Below are 14,014 nucleotides of genomic sequence, written 5' to 3' on the forward strand. Positions count from 1 at the left end.
CTAAATAGCTTGAAAAGATCAACTTCGGTTGACCTGCACTTTACGCAAGACCAGCGAAGGCCCTTGCCATCATTAATAGCGTCCAGAATTCTTCCCGTCAAACCAGCACATTTCAGATGGTAAATACCATCACACAGCCAGCACGATAAGTAGCGTTCAGAATCGCTTTTAATTTGGCAAGTATCAAGATCGCACTTCATATTGAAAGATTTATGTAATACACTCGTTAACAAAAGAAAAACAAAATAAATTATAACAATTAAGGAGCTGATGTAAATAGCTTTAAATAAATGTAGCGAACAGTTTGAGTATCACTGTAATTATGACACTTTATAAACGCAAAGCAAACAGCTGTGACAAGAATTACTAAAAGAAGTAAACAAAAAGGGTAGAACAAATGTGCAAAAACAAAATGAATTCAGTTAACTACAAAGGATACAACAATGATAGCAACAAATGACTCGTCAAAATTAGAATGTATGCTACTGAAATTTAATTAAATTTACTTTAATATAAACACAATAACTTTCACTTAGCTTCAATTATTTCACACTATGATGCTCATAAGCACTTTTTATCATACTTTAACTCAGAATTAGCACAATGAACTTAGTAAGTATAAAGCCAAAATCAGAGAACAATAGAGTACAACCTCACAGCTTGACGTTTGCTTGAACTCTAGAAAAGGTTTTTTTTTTTCAATGACATTTTGTCTATGCTCCTCGCAACGTTATTAAAAGTCCCGTGCCACTATTTTCGTTAACGCTAACTACAGACTGCCCATATCCGAAGCAGGAGTTTTCCAATGTTATTCCCGGCTACGTTTCATATGTATGTTTATTAGACTGCATCACTCCCCATACAAAAAAAAAAAATCGGTACTGTTTTTCCATTGGAATTATAAAATCTATATATTTTAAGACAATTTTTAGATATTTTTGCAGATTTTTTAAGCCTGATCTGTTTTGTCATCTGAGGGGATTTTTTCAAAAAGTTCTTTAAGAAACTATTTTTATTCATAAAAAACTCAATTTTTGGAGGTATTTTCAAATCGGTCCAGCTCGCTTAAATCTTAATATTTTTCCAAAATATTGTGGTGGACGTCTTAAAAAATAATAAATTTTGTAGTCCCGGTGGAAAAACCTCAACTTTTTTTGGTGATGCAGTCTAAGGTTTATGTTGGGGAGAAATAGGTAGGATAGCAACAAAATAATGTACTATGTATTTAAACATATCCATAAACATGCGCACATCAGCAGCAACAAAAAATTTGCCATTTGGATACCATCCAATGTTATCCATTCCCCTGATTGATGTTTGAACCGTAACCAGAGATCGTTTTTTTTTCAAACGTATTGAACACTAATAACAATCTTTTGTATATTTCGATATCAAATGAAACGTAAAAAACAATATGGGTCTTCACACCGAGCTCGGTATTCGGTAACTCGGTGTCCGTAAATTTTTTCTAATGTATTTTGTTTGTGTAAAATAGTGTTAATGTATTTTGTTTGTGTAAAATAGTGTTACAGAAACAAAATACATGGGAAAAGATTACCGATCACCGAGTTACCGAGTACCAAGCTTCGGTGTGAAGACCCATAATATCTACGATGCATGTAGCCTGCCTATGGATCGGTGTGTAACGTGTGCCCGGGCTTACTAGTGCTGTTATAAAATTAAGGTAAATTGAGGTGCGTCGACGCACAGTGCCGCCTAAGTGGGCAAATATCTAAAAATTCTTTGTCTGCAATGTCAAAGTGTTTGGTATTTCTGGAAAGGTAATTTATCCACTAAATAAAATAAATAGAAATTTCCCTATAAAACTAATTATAGGCCGCCAGGAACCAATAAAAGTATAGCCATGTGTAAGCTCTTCACCGAAATAAATGTCAAAAATTCATTTTTTGAAATAAAGTATCGGTTTGACGTTTTTTATTTCCATATAGATAGTAGATAGTAGCTGCAGGATTAAACACTTTGGAATAATATTAAACACAGGCTGTTCCTGCGGTACTCCAGAAAAACCCGTTTTTTTTATCAATGCGTTTTGCGTAATGCGTTTTTTGCTAATGCATTTTTATTTTTAGTCAGTGACGTCAGATCTGCACGATTCGTTCTATTTTCAAAAATGAAGTGTCAGATTACAAAGCTTGACCTGAAAATTTATTTTTTTTTAAATAGTTGCCACCTGTTAAAAAATCGAATTCTTATTTTTTTAATAAGTTAAACGAATTATTAAGAGAGGGGTATCAATCGAAATTTGTATGAAAAGGGTTTATTTCTTAACTGTGTGGAAAGGTTTGCAATTTGTTGAAGACATCAAATTCCATTGGACCACCATATGGGAGTCAGACGAAAGAGGTTAAGAAGGTTTTAGCTTGCAAATATTACGATGCCACCTGTTTGTAACGTCAAATTTAGTTAAAATAAAATAATTATTGTGTCCAACCAAAGGTTTACGACATCGTATTTGTTATTTTATTACAAATACATACATTGCCAATCAGTTATTTGTTCTGATTACATTCTTTTTAAATTACTGTACTCTTCACTTGACTAAGGAATGTTCTTACTCTGCATATATTTCATGCTTAATATGTCTAATTTTTTCTTTTGTCTGATACCCATATTGATATACATATTTCAGTTAACTTATTTCGTTAATTAAAGTGAATTTGATTTTTTAAACATGTGACAACTCTTCTACGTGTCATTTAAAAGTTAAGCATTTTCAAAACCATTTGAAGTGATACCCATATTGTCATATCTAGTTCATTTAACTTATTAAATAATTTTTTAAAAATTTGTAACAAGTGGCAACCCGTTCCAAAAAAATAAAACTTTATTGCACATCTACAGACCAAGCACATCTACAAGATCATTTGATACCTCACTTTTGAAAATAGAACGAACTATATGCACGGTCAAAAATTTGGGTTTAATTTTTAAACCGCGCTGGGACTACTGCCTTTTTTAAACTTTTATAGTCTACTCTTTAAACCAGTCAATAGTTTTACGCAATTTTTAATATATTCTGGTTTAAATTTTAGCCCAAAAAGTCCGTGGTTTAAAAATCAAACCAAAATGTTTTAATTCTAGTTCCTAGGTTTCAAATATAGAAACTTTGGTTTAAAATCTAAACCGAAATAGAATATGCTTGCACAGCGAATTGTGGTGTTGATTCAAACCCAACATATGAAAGCATATTTACATGCGTGGCTGTAGCTGAGTGTGCAAAGATGCTTGATACAATTGGTTGCTACCAAGGCTGTCCGGGTTCAATCCCAACCAGACGGAGCATGAAATTTAAGATTGTTTTTTTTTTTTTTTAATTATGAAAATGTTTGGGTTTAACATTTAAACCGAATTGTTTAAATTCTAAACCCAACATATGTGCTCTCTTTTTTATAAACTTGGAAGGTTTGTATTTGAAACTGAATTTAGTTTGGTCATATATGTAGTCCAAAAAGTTTAAAATTAAAACCGAAATTTTTAACCGTGTATGCATGTAAATAACTGCGTTAGATTTTTACATACATATTTTTCAGGTTTTCAAAATGCCACCTTTAAAATTGAAAAGTAAGGTCTGGAGTTTTTTTTAACAGAAATTCAGATGCTTCCGCCACATGTAAACTCTGCAACAAGAATCTGAAAACATCAGGTAACACCTCGAATCTTCGCTGCCACATTGAGAAAGTTCACAAACAGATATTACTAGAAACACAATCAAGTGATAAAGCAGAATGCTCCTCTGAAGCTATTCCACACACGCAACCGAAACCACAAAAAATTTCTGAAATTATTAGCATTGCGCCAACACCTTCGCCACTTCTTAGTGAGGTATCTGAGAGTACAAATGAGGAGACAGCATGTATTATCATTGAATCTCAGCCTACGACATGTACTCCGTCAGTATCAGGCAGTAAACCGAAATCTCAGTTGCCTACGGCAGCACTGATCCAACCAAATGTCAAAGACTTCTTCGAGCAAGTTAAGAGCATTTCTTCTCAAGACGGTACTAGGTCAAGGAAAATCACTGAAGCAATCGTCAAGTTCATTATAATGGACAACAAACCATTTTCCACGGTAGAAGGAAATGGTTTTCTACAGCTAATGAAAGAAGTGGTTCCGCTCTATAAAGTCCCAAGCAGGGAGACAATAAAATTGCGCGTGGATGAAAAATACGAAGCGTTATCATGCATTTTCAAAGAGCACATTCGTAAATGCGAAAGTTACTGTCTAACGTATGACGTATGGACAGAGACAATGAAAAATCAGTCGTTCCTTGGGGTAACAATCTATTTACTGGATAATTTACGTCTGTTAAGTGGAACATTAGGCGTACTTGAACTACACGAAAGTCACACCGCTGCTTCTTTAGGAGAACATTTGTCTCGGCTTTTTATCGAGTGGAACGTATCCACAGATAAAGTTTCTGCTTGCGTAACAGATAACGACAGCACTATGATGAAATTGAATAGAAACTTGTTTGGTGACAAAAAAATAATTCCCTGCTTCGCACACACGCTTAATTTGGTTGTCACTCAGGCAATAGATAAGTCAACGGAAGTGTCAGCTTTGATCAGTAAGGTGCGGGACATTGTTAAGTTTATTAAAAGAAGCGGTAACGCCAGTGATGAATTGCGAAAGAAACAAATAGATGCCGGGGCTTCTGAAGGTAATACAAGGAAAATGATTCTCGACGTAAGAACGCGATGGAACTCATGTTTTTTTATGCTAGAGCGGTTTGTCCAGTTAGCATCTATTTTAAGTGAAGTACTGCTCACTCGCCCAGAAGCACCCTCTATGGTAACTGGCTCTGATCTGAACAATATCAAGGAGGTGATTGAGTTATTAAAGTCGTTTGAAATTGTTACTAGGGAGATTTCTGCGGATACCTATGTTACCGTTAGCAAAGTGATACCGCTGGTAAGTTCTATAAGTGAAGCTCTGATAACAATTTCGCCCCGAGATGCCATCGTAGTGGAGCTAAAAAATGAACTGCGAAAGAATATGAACAAACGATTTGATAAACTTGAACTTAATTCGATTCTGGCGTTGGCAACTACGTTAGATCCGAGATTCAAATTATTGCATTTTAAAGATCCTCTGGCTAAAAGCAAAACAGTTTTTTATTTTAACAGTTCTATACGAGATGGAAAGAATGACGCTGGTACGTCTGAATCTTCAAATGAGTATGAAAAAGAAGAGCAATCTTTTGATATTTGGATACATCATAAACATTTGGCTCACCAGAATATAAAATCTAAACAGTCCAATTTATCTACAATCACAACAACGGAAGTTGAAGTGCAAATGTACCTAGGATCAGCTGTTGCTCCTATTAACCAAAATCCAATTGAAATGTGGGATGACATGAAAAGTGTGTTTCCGGGGTTATATAAACAAGCCTCTAAATATTTACCCATTGTGGCTACTTCAGTCCCGAGTGAACGACTATTTTCAAAAGCGGGAGCAACTATCACCTAGCAACGGAACCGTTTGACAGGGAAACGACTTTCCAAGTTGTTGTTTTTAAATTCCATTCTAAATAAATAACTTTTTGTGTTCCATAATAATCGTATATATTTCTATTATTTATGAAGGAAAAATGTAAATAGGCATCTTACAAAATGTATCCAACTAAAGAAGTACTAACTACTTCATTGGCTTTGTTTATAAGTCTGGAACTAACCTTTTATTCTAACTATGAGAAGTCGTAAAAAAAAGTTGGAAAAACATCGATGCTTCGACACATCGATGTTTTGAAAGCCGATGTTTTTGATTTCGATGTTTTTTGAAGAAACATCGATACATCGAACCATCGATGTTTCATTTCACGATGTTTGCATCCCTAATGTTCTGCCGTTGCCTTCAAATTCCCCTCTAACAGGGCCGTTTTCGCATCCTGTGACCGCTTTACTTTTGGTGTTGCTCGTGGAGTAAGCTTTCGAGCAGGAGTATAGCAGGCTGCAGAGGTGCTTGGTAAATCTAACTGACTGGAGCTTGATTCATCCTCACTTTGCATCGAGGGAGCTGCTGGTGTGGGAGTTCTTACATCTCCAAAGGTTGGGACAGACTTGATCCCCTCCACACAAGCTTCTATCCCAGCTGCTTCAATAAGCAACTCCTCTGCTGGTGTTAGCACCTTCTTCTGATAAGGTCCTCCACCTGTGCGTCGTTTCGAGGCCTTATTAAAATATAACTTTCTCTTTGCATTAGACTTTTGATCAGCATATACCTAAGACAAGTAATTGTTAGCGTTGTTTTTGATAAAAATATCAAATACATACCTTTTTCCACAGCTTTGGGAGTTTTGTTGGTGGTCCTACTGCATTCAACTGCTTACTTAGCTGTTCCCATAGTCTGTTAGCAGTTGCCTTCCCTTGCAGGCAGTTTGGCAACAAATTTTTGGCCAAGTCCGGGTGTTCCGCCATGAATTGCGCCATCAACTCCTTTTGAGTGGAGTTTAATTTACTATTGTTAGTCCTAAAATATTTTAAATGGTTATACCTATATATTTATTTGCATATATATTAAATTTAGTTACATTTTTTTTAATTTTCCACGAAATATGCTCGCTCAAGTTTGCCAATTGTCAATCGAATGACATTTCGATGATCGAGTACGTTCAGTCACACGTTCACGAGTGCCATCATGCCGAATTTCGATAAAAGTGTTCGTTATCGATAGTCATAATTCGATATTGCCATATTTACGTGACGAGTAGCTCGTTCACGTCTGTCACGATTCAACCCCAGAATTGTAGATTTCGTAAATTTTAAAACCATACATTGCTTTACGAATGTTTTTCGTAAAATAAACGTAAGATTTCGTAAATTGTACTGAAAAAATGTCTTACGAAAGTCCTTTCGTTATATTTACGTATGGTTCGTAAAATCTTGTTTCGTTGTGAAAAATGTGTTCGTATTATGAACGAAAGTTTCGTACATTGTATAAAAACCAAGACTACGAAAGTTTTCCGTAGCACTTTTACGAAATTTTATTTTCAGTGTACCCTTTTAAATATGCCTCTGATTTAATAATAACTCCTTGAGTTTTGTATTTTAAATTACATAAATACTACTCCCTCTATTAGTTAAATTAGGTCATGGTTACTTAGCGATCTTTATTTATTTTCATTGCGAGTATATATGTACATGTACTTAGTTTCGCAACTAATAGGCAAGAAAAATTGTAGCAATATTCCTTCGCTGCAACTCAACTAAGACGCTTTCTATAAGAAAAAATTCATTTCGAATTATACATAAAACAGGGGACTGAGAAGGAGTAAAAGGAATATTTGAATCAGACACTAATGCCCCTACTCTTCGAATGTGAGGCGATTTCAAGATGGCGTGAAAATAGTCTAAGTTTAATGTGACCAAAAGTCAAGCGATACTCCTTATCCTAAGTCCTTTTATTAATTTTTGGAAGCAAAAGACCAGATCAAGAGTTCGAAATGGTTAGGGATACAATGTTTCCATTAGTTTACAGAGTAAAACTCTTTGATTTATCTATCTACATATTTATATAATGGACACATAAAGAAACTAACTAATCATGGTAGAAGATGGTATCAGAGGGCCCCAGAGAAAATATGTACATACCTACATATCGTTACCTTAATTCACAAAGGCCCTAACCAAAACTTTTTTCTAAACTTCGTTCTTCATAGATTTTATTGGGATGTGTATATTAAAATACACCTTCATTAAAAATTTTAAAGTGTTAATTCCCAAGCTAAAAGAAGTTATGCCACATTTTGAAAATCCTTTGCTGGATTGCACGATTTTTTTTCATAATGTTTTTTGCTCCTCCTGTAAAATAGAAAATTTGCTGGTTAGGACCTTTGTGAATTAAGGTTGATATGTGCATACATACATATTTATATGGAAAGATGCTCACAGCGCTAGTTCGATCTTAAATAATGTTCAGGCGACGCTACTACTAATCAATCAACCAATGCATCGCAAAATCACGTCGCACAGCGCTTCCCTTCCATATGAAATACGGGCAAAAATAGAATTATGGACGGATTTAAATGAAAATTCGCTCCTGAGAAAAATTGAGGACCTTAAATTCAAAAATGCAATTTACTTTTGAATAACTTCCATACTTTCACTGTAAATGCAGGTTGAATTTGAAAATTTGGGTTTTTGTGGCATTTACATAAATATGTACACACGGTTAAAAATTTCGGTTTTAATTTTAAACTTTTTGGACTACATATATGACCAAACTAAATTCAGTTTCAAATACAAACCTTCCAAGTTTAAAAAACAGAGAGCACATATGTTGGGTTTAGAATTTAAACAATTCGGTTTAAATGTTAAACCCAAACATTTTCATAATTAAGAATATAAAAAAAAAAAACAATCTTAAATTTCATGCTCCGTCTGGTTGGGATTGAACCCGGACAGCCTTGGTAGCAACCAATTGTATCAAGCATCTTTGCACACTCAGCTACAGCCACGCATGTAAATATGCTTTCATATGTTGGGTTTGAATCAACACCACAATTCGCTGTGCAAGCATATTCTATTTCGATTTAGATTTTAAACCAAAGTTTCTATATTTGAAACCTAGGAACTAGAATTAAAACATTTTGGTTTGATTTTTAAACCACGAACTTTTTGGGCTAAAATTTAAACCAGAATATATTAAAAATTGCGTAAAACTATTGACTGGTTTAAAAAGTAGACTATAAAAGTTTAAAAAAGGCAGTAGTCCCAGCGCGGTTTAAAAATTAAACCCAAATTTTTGACCGTGTATGTATATTACGTACACACTAAAACTACAATAAATTTGTGCGTGATAGCAGATGGATGCGGAACAGATATTAAAATAAACAGCTCACAAAGAACTTCTGAAATTCAAAGCAATAAATTATAATTAGACATAAAATGTATTTTCGATTACCTTGTAAAATTTACCTCGCACTATTTCATGAACACATTCTCCGTATTTCGCAAGTGCACATTCCGAATTCTCCGTATTTTACAAACAAACACACGAGCTAGCGAGTGAATTAGTGGGTTCATTCTTTCATTCATGACAGTGTGGCAGAGCGTTTCGAAATGAAGGGTTTCGGTTTAATACGAGAAAAAGTGTAGCAAACATTTGAAGTAAACTTAATAAATCAATTAAAAAACATCGATGTGAAACATCGCTCCGAGTAACATCGATGCATCGATGTTTTTAGATTTGAAACATCGATGGCAAACATCGATGCTTTTTGACTAAAACATCGATGTTTCAAAAACATCGATGTATCGTTTGCATCCCTACAGAACATCAGCGAACCATGTGCGGTAAATTCGACGAGCTTCTTGAAATCCAAAAAAGACAGCTTGAGATTAGTGAGAGGAAAGTTCAACTGAACGAGAGACAGCTTGAAATTAATGAAATAAAGCTACAGATGAAAGAGGCGGAGCACCAAAGTCAAATGTCAACCAGGCAAGTTGACTACCACATAAAGTGCCTAGAATTGGAAGTGTTAGGCTCAAAGTCCAAACCCTAATTTATTTTATGTGATATTGAATTAATTAATTGAATTCGAAATGAACTTGATTCAAATTCAATCGGAAGTGAATTGCAGAAACTGCTGGAGTATTATTTTTAATTGTAATTAATGTTGGTATTGTTGGTTTTTGCTAATAATTCTATTTTTAGAATGTTTAACTTTTAGGTGTGCTCGTATTCTAAAAATAGAATTATTAGCAAAAACCAACAATACCAACAACCACTTGATCAAGTGAATTGCTGCGGAATAGCTTCGCATGATTGTGTTGGCATAACAAAAATGAAAATAGTGGAAAAAAGCAAACGATAATTTACAAGGCGTACTTAGCACGGTGCATAGGCAACTGGCTGAGTCAGTGGGATCGTCGGTTCGAATCCTACTGAAAGAAGTCTGATGAGGAAATGTAGTGATTTCCGAAATAGCTATCACTTCTACCATTTTTTCAAATAATCGTTCCTTTTCCACAATAAATTTTCATTTAAAAAATGGCCTCGAGCTCATTATAAAATTGTTGAATATAATTGTTAAAAGGCCAAAAAATTAACAAAAAACAAATAACTTAAGGACGAGCACACCTAAAAGTTAAGCATTCTAAAAATAGAATTATTAGCACAAACCAACAAAACCAACAACCACATGATCAAGTGAATTGCAGCGGAATAGCTGCGCTTGATTGTGTTGGCATAACAAAAATGAAAATAGTGGAAATAAGCAAACGATAATTTACAAGGCGTCTTAGCACGGTGCATAGGCAACTGGCTGAGTCAGTGGGATCGTCGGTTCGAATCCTACTGAAAGAAGTCTGATGAGGAAATGTGGTGATTTCCGAAATAGCTATCACTTCTACCATTTTTTCAAATTATTGTTGCTTTTCCACAATAAATTTTCATTTAAAAAATGGCCTCGAGCTCATTATAAAATTGTTGAATATAATTGTTAAAAGGCCAAAAAATAACAAAAAACAAATAACTTAAGGACGAGCACACCTAAAAGTTAAGCATTCTAAAAATAGAATTATTAGCACAAACCAACAAAACCAACAACCACATGATCAAGTGAATTGCAGCGGAATAGCTGCGCTTGATTGTGTTGGCATAACAAAAATGAAAATAGTGGAAATAAGCAAACGATAATTTACAAGGCGTCTTAGCACGGTGCATAGGCAACTGGCTGAGTCAGTGGGATCGTCGGTTCGAATCCTACTGAAAGAAGTCTGATGAGGAAATGTGGTGATTTCCGAAATAGCTATCACTCCTACCATTTTTTCAAATTATTGTTGCTTTTCCACAATAAATTTTCATTTAATAAACGGCCTCGAGCTCAATATAAATTGTTGAATATAATTGTTATAAGGCCAGCCTTAACGTCCGTCACTATCTTTTTTGACCTTAAAATTCTACCCTCAACGGCAGCAAAGAATTTTTACTTCAAAATAAAATTAGTTAATGGGTTTTTAATGCTTGTTATAATTTTAATGCAATTAATTATTGCAATAGCATTCACTTAAAAGTTTTAATGTTAATACAAAAACAAAATCATTAGCATTATTTCTTCGGAATTAATGCATTGAAATTTTCATTTACATTAAATATTAAAAATTTATGTATTAATCTTTTTCATTTACATTAAAATGCTATGCATTAAAAAATTTAATGCATTTTTCACAACTCTGGTATATAGTAGTATGTGAATGTTTCAAGTTTATGTACTAGTGATGTGCTGAGTCGGTACTTTTAAGTATTGATCGATACTCGGTACCGATTTGAAAAGTATCCAATACTTTCGATACTCGGTACCGAAATGTTTAGATTTCTTATAAGACCGCACAACAGCCAAATATATGAAGTAAAAGTAGTTCAGGGGAGCCCCACGTATCAAAATACGAATGTAGTGCCTATATAGCTTTTAAAATTGTTAAAATCATAAATGTATAAACATTTTCAAGAAAAGGGGCTTTTCTAAAACTTCTTCCAGACATCTCCTTAAACCTTACTTGCACTTGTTCCAAAAATATAACAAGCCGAATTTAAATAAAAAATGAAGTACATTTACTATATATTTTATGTATGTGCACATATACCTATATTCAAGAAATGTTTTTATACATACATTTATTTTTAAAAATATACATTTTTGTGTCTTGTGTTAGATAATCATATTTAAGTACACTTTTCTCTTCGTATTTACAACAAACTAATAATACAAAGGTTTTTTTTAAATAATATCAAATAACAATCAGGCACACATGGAGATCGTTTAAGTTTCTATGAATGTTTAAAACGTTAAAAATAAGACTTAGTTTTTGTTTAAAAAAATTAATTTTTCCACATTATTAGGATCTAAACGATTTCTTCGCTCGGTTAATATTTGCCCCGCTTTTGAAAATATACGTTCGCTTGGAACTGACGTCGCCACAATGCAAAGGAACTCTTTTGCAATCTCTGCCAATCTGGGGTAGAAATCTTTTTTTTCATTCCACCATTTTAGTGGATCTGATTTGCGATCTAAAAGCTTTTCATTTAAATATTGGTCAATTTCAATAATAGCTTTAGAATAACTATTAGTGTTTCCTTGAACACGGCGATCAAAGTCAGTCCATAAGGGGTTGCTGTTTAAATTTACTCTGATATCACTAATAGTGGCCTCATTGTTTGAAACATTTTTGTTCTCGATTAATCGGATGAGGCTGTCTTTACAGGCCTGAAAAGCTTCTTTGTCCGTAAAAGCATTTTTCTTGAACCTTGGATCTACGATGGCTGAAACTGATAAAATTATATTGTGCTCAAAGCGAAGAAACCGTTTACCTATGTTGGATATTAATTTTTCAGCAAATATACGGCCTGTATCTGTTTGTAACAGATTTAACTTGTTATTTAAAAACGATTGCAACCCTCGAATTAAAATAATTACTTTTGACACAGTAACGTACTGTTCAGCGCTCATTTCCATTGTCAAATCTTCAAAAGGCTTTAATAGTTGAGAAATCTCATTCAAAACCTCCCACTCATTTGCGGCTAAAATACTTATGGGGTTATGCAGCACACCGATAGTTGCCTCAAGAGGCTCCTGAACTTCAATCAACCTTTGAATCATATGGAATGTAGAATTCCATCTGGTTTGTACTTCCATTTTTAGTTTTAATTGGGGTTTATTCATTGTGGTCTGTATTTCCTTTAATTTATTTGCAGCCACTATACTTCTATGAAAATATTCTACAATTGAACGACATTTATCTCGCAAAACGTCAACGTTACTCTCCTTGAATGAATCGCAGATAATTAGGTGGAGCGTGTGGGCAAGGCAGGGTATGCTCCGCCACCCGGTAAGTCTAATGGCAGCAATGACATTAGCTGCGTTATCGGACGCAACTGCGCAAATTTTCTGACTGATATTCCAATCAGTTACTGAATCTATTAAAACATTTCGCAAATAAATGGCAGTGGGGCGTTCATTCATTCTAAAACAATTTAAAACCAAACTTTTTTGCTGCCAAATGTTGGATATAAAATGAGCTGTAAGCGATACAAAACTTTCACTTGTTAAAGATGTCCATGCATCTGTGGTGAGGCATACGAAATTGGCTTCTGACAAAATTTGCTTCACCTCATTTACGCGCTCTTCATAAACTTGTGGCAACAGTTTCTTCGTTAAAAATGTGCGAGATGAAATATGATAAGAGGGATTCAGCTCACTGATGAAGTTTTTAAAGCCAACGTCCTCGAAAATGGAGAACGGTTGAAAGTCTTTCACTATCATTTGCAGTAGCTTCTTATTTAAAGCTGTTACCATTTCTTTTGATAATTTTGGTTGCGTAGTTGCTGAGCCTCGTTTGTTTTGTAGCTGATGACGTACTATGTTCAGGGGCCATTGTGGCATGTTCTATGTACAATGTTAAATTTGAAATATATAAATACATATATGGAAACGTTACAATGCAATAAAACACTTACCATCGTTTCTTACCGATGTTGCTTGCGATAACTCAATTGATGGATGCTTAACAAGAGAGTTAGCACAGCTATTGCGAATTTGAAAAAGTCTAACAACGTTGCCGCAAGAACTATAACGGTTGGCAGGACTGTTGCGATAAGTACAAGAAAGGGATGAGTGTTTGTGATGGCAGTATTGTCGAGATTCGGTTTCCGTACATATTATGCTTGTTAATATTTTACGAAAACATCGTCTGATTTGTACATTTAGGGTCTTTTAGGCAATATCATATAAAATAGCTATGAAATAAATTCTTTTCAAAATTTAAATATATATTATAGCGAAGGTTTCATGTATCGAATCGGTATCGGGTACCGAAAAGGAAGTATTGGGTACCGAAATTTTTTGCAAGTATTGGGTACCGACAATTCAGCACATCACTATTATGTACCTTTATACATATAATTAAATGAATGAATAAGCTAACATATTCCATTGTTTGTATTTTACTTCAATTAAATAGGTATACTATAACTTCCATTTTAAATAAAATTA

The 14,014-nt window shown here is 34.2% G+C and overlaps 1 protein-coding gene across 1 annotated transcript; it reads left to right on the forward strand.

Moving 5' to 3' along the window:
• Positions 1-3,608: 3,608 nt before the first annotated feature.
• Positions 3,609-5,620, forward strand: LOC108368185 (zinc finger BED domain-containing protein 4-like; the record flags this gene model as incomplete). Its single annotated transcript, XM_017622972.1, has 3 exons — positions 3,609-4,681; positions 4,745-5,386; positions 5,610-5,620. Coding segments are annotated over 3 exons (1,726 nt in total), but the record flags the coding sequence as incomplete, so codon positions are not given.
• Positions 5,621-14,014: the final 8,394 nt, after the last annotated feature.

This window comes from Rhagoletis zephyria, unplaced genomic scaffold, assembly GCF_001687245.7.
Source record: "Rhagoletis zephyria isolate East Lansing unplaced genomic scaffold, Rhagoletis_zephyria_1.1 Rzeph_scaffold_03002, whole genome shotgun sequence".
NCBI classification, from domain to species: Eukaryota; Metazoa; Arthropoda; class Insecta; order Diptera; family Tephritidae; genus Rhagoletis; species Rhagoletis zephyria.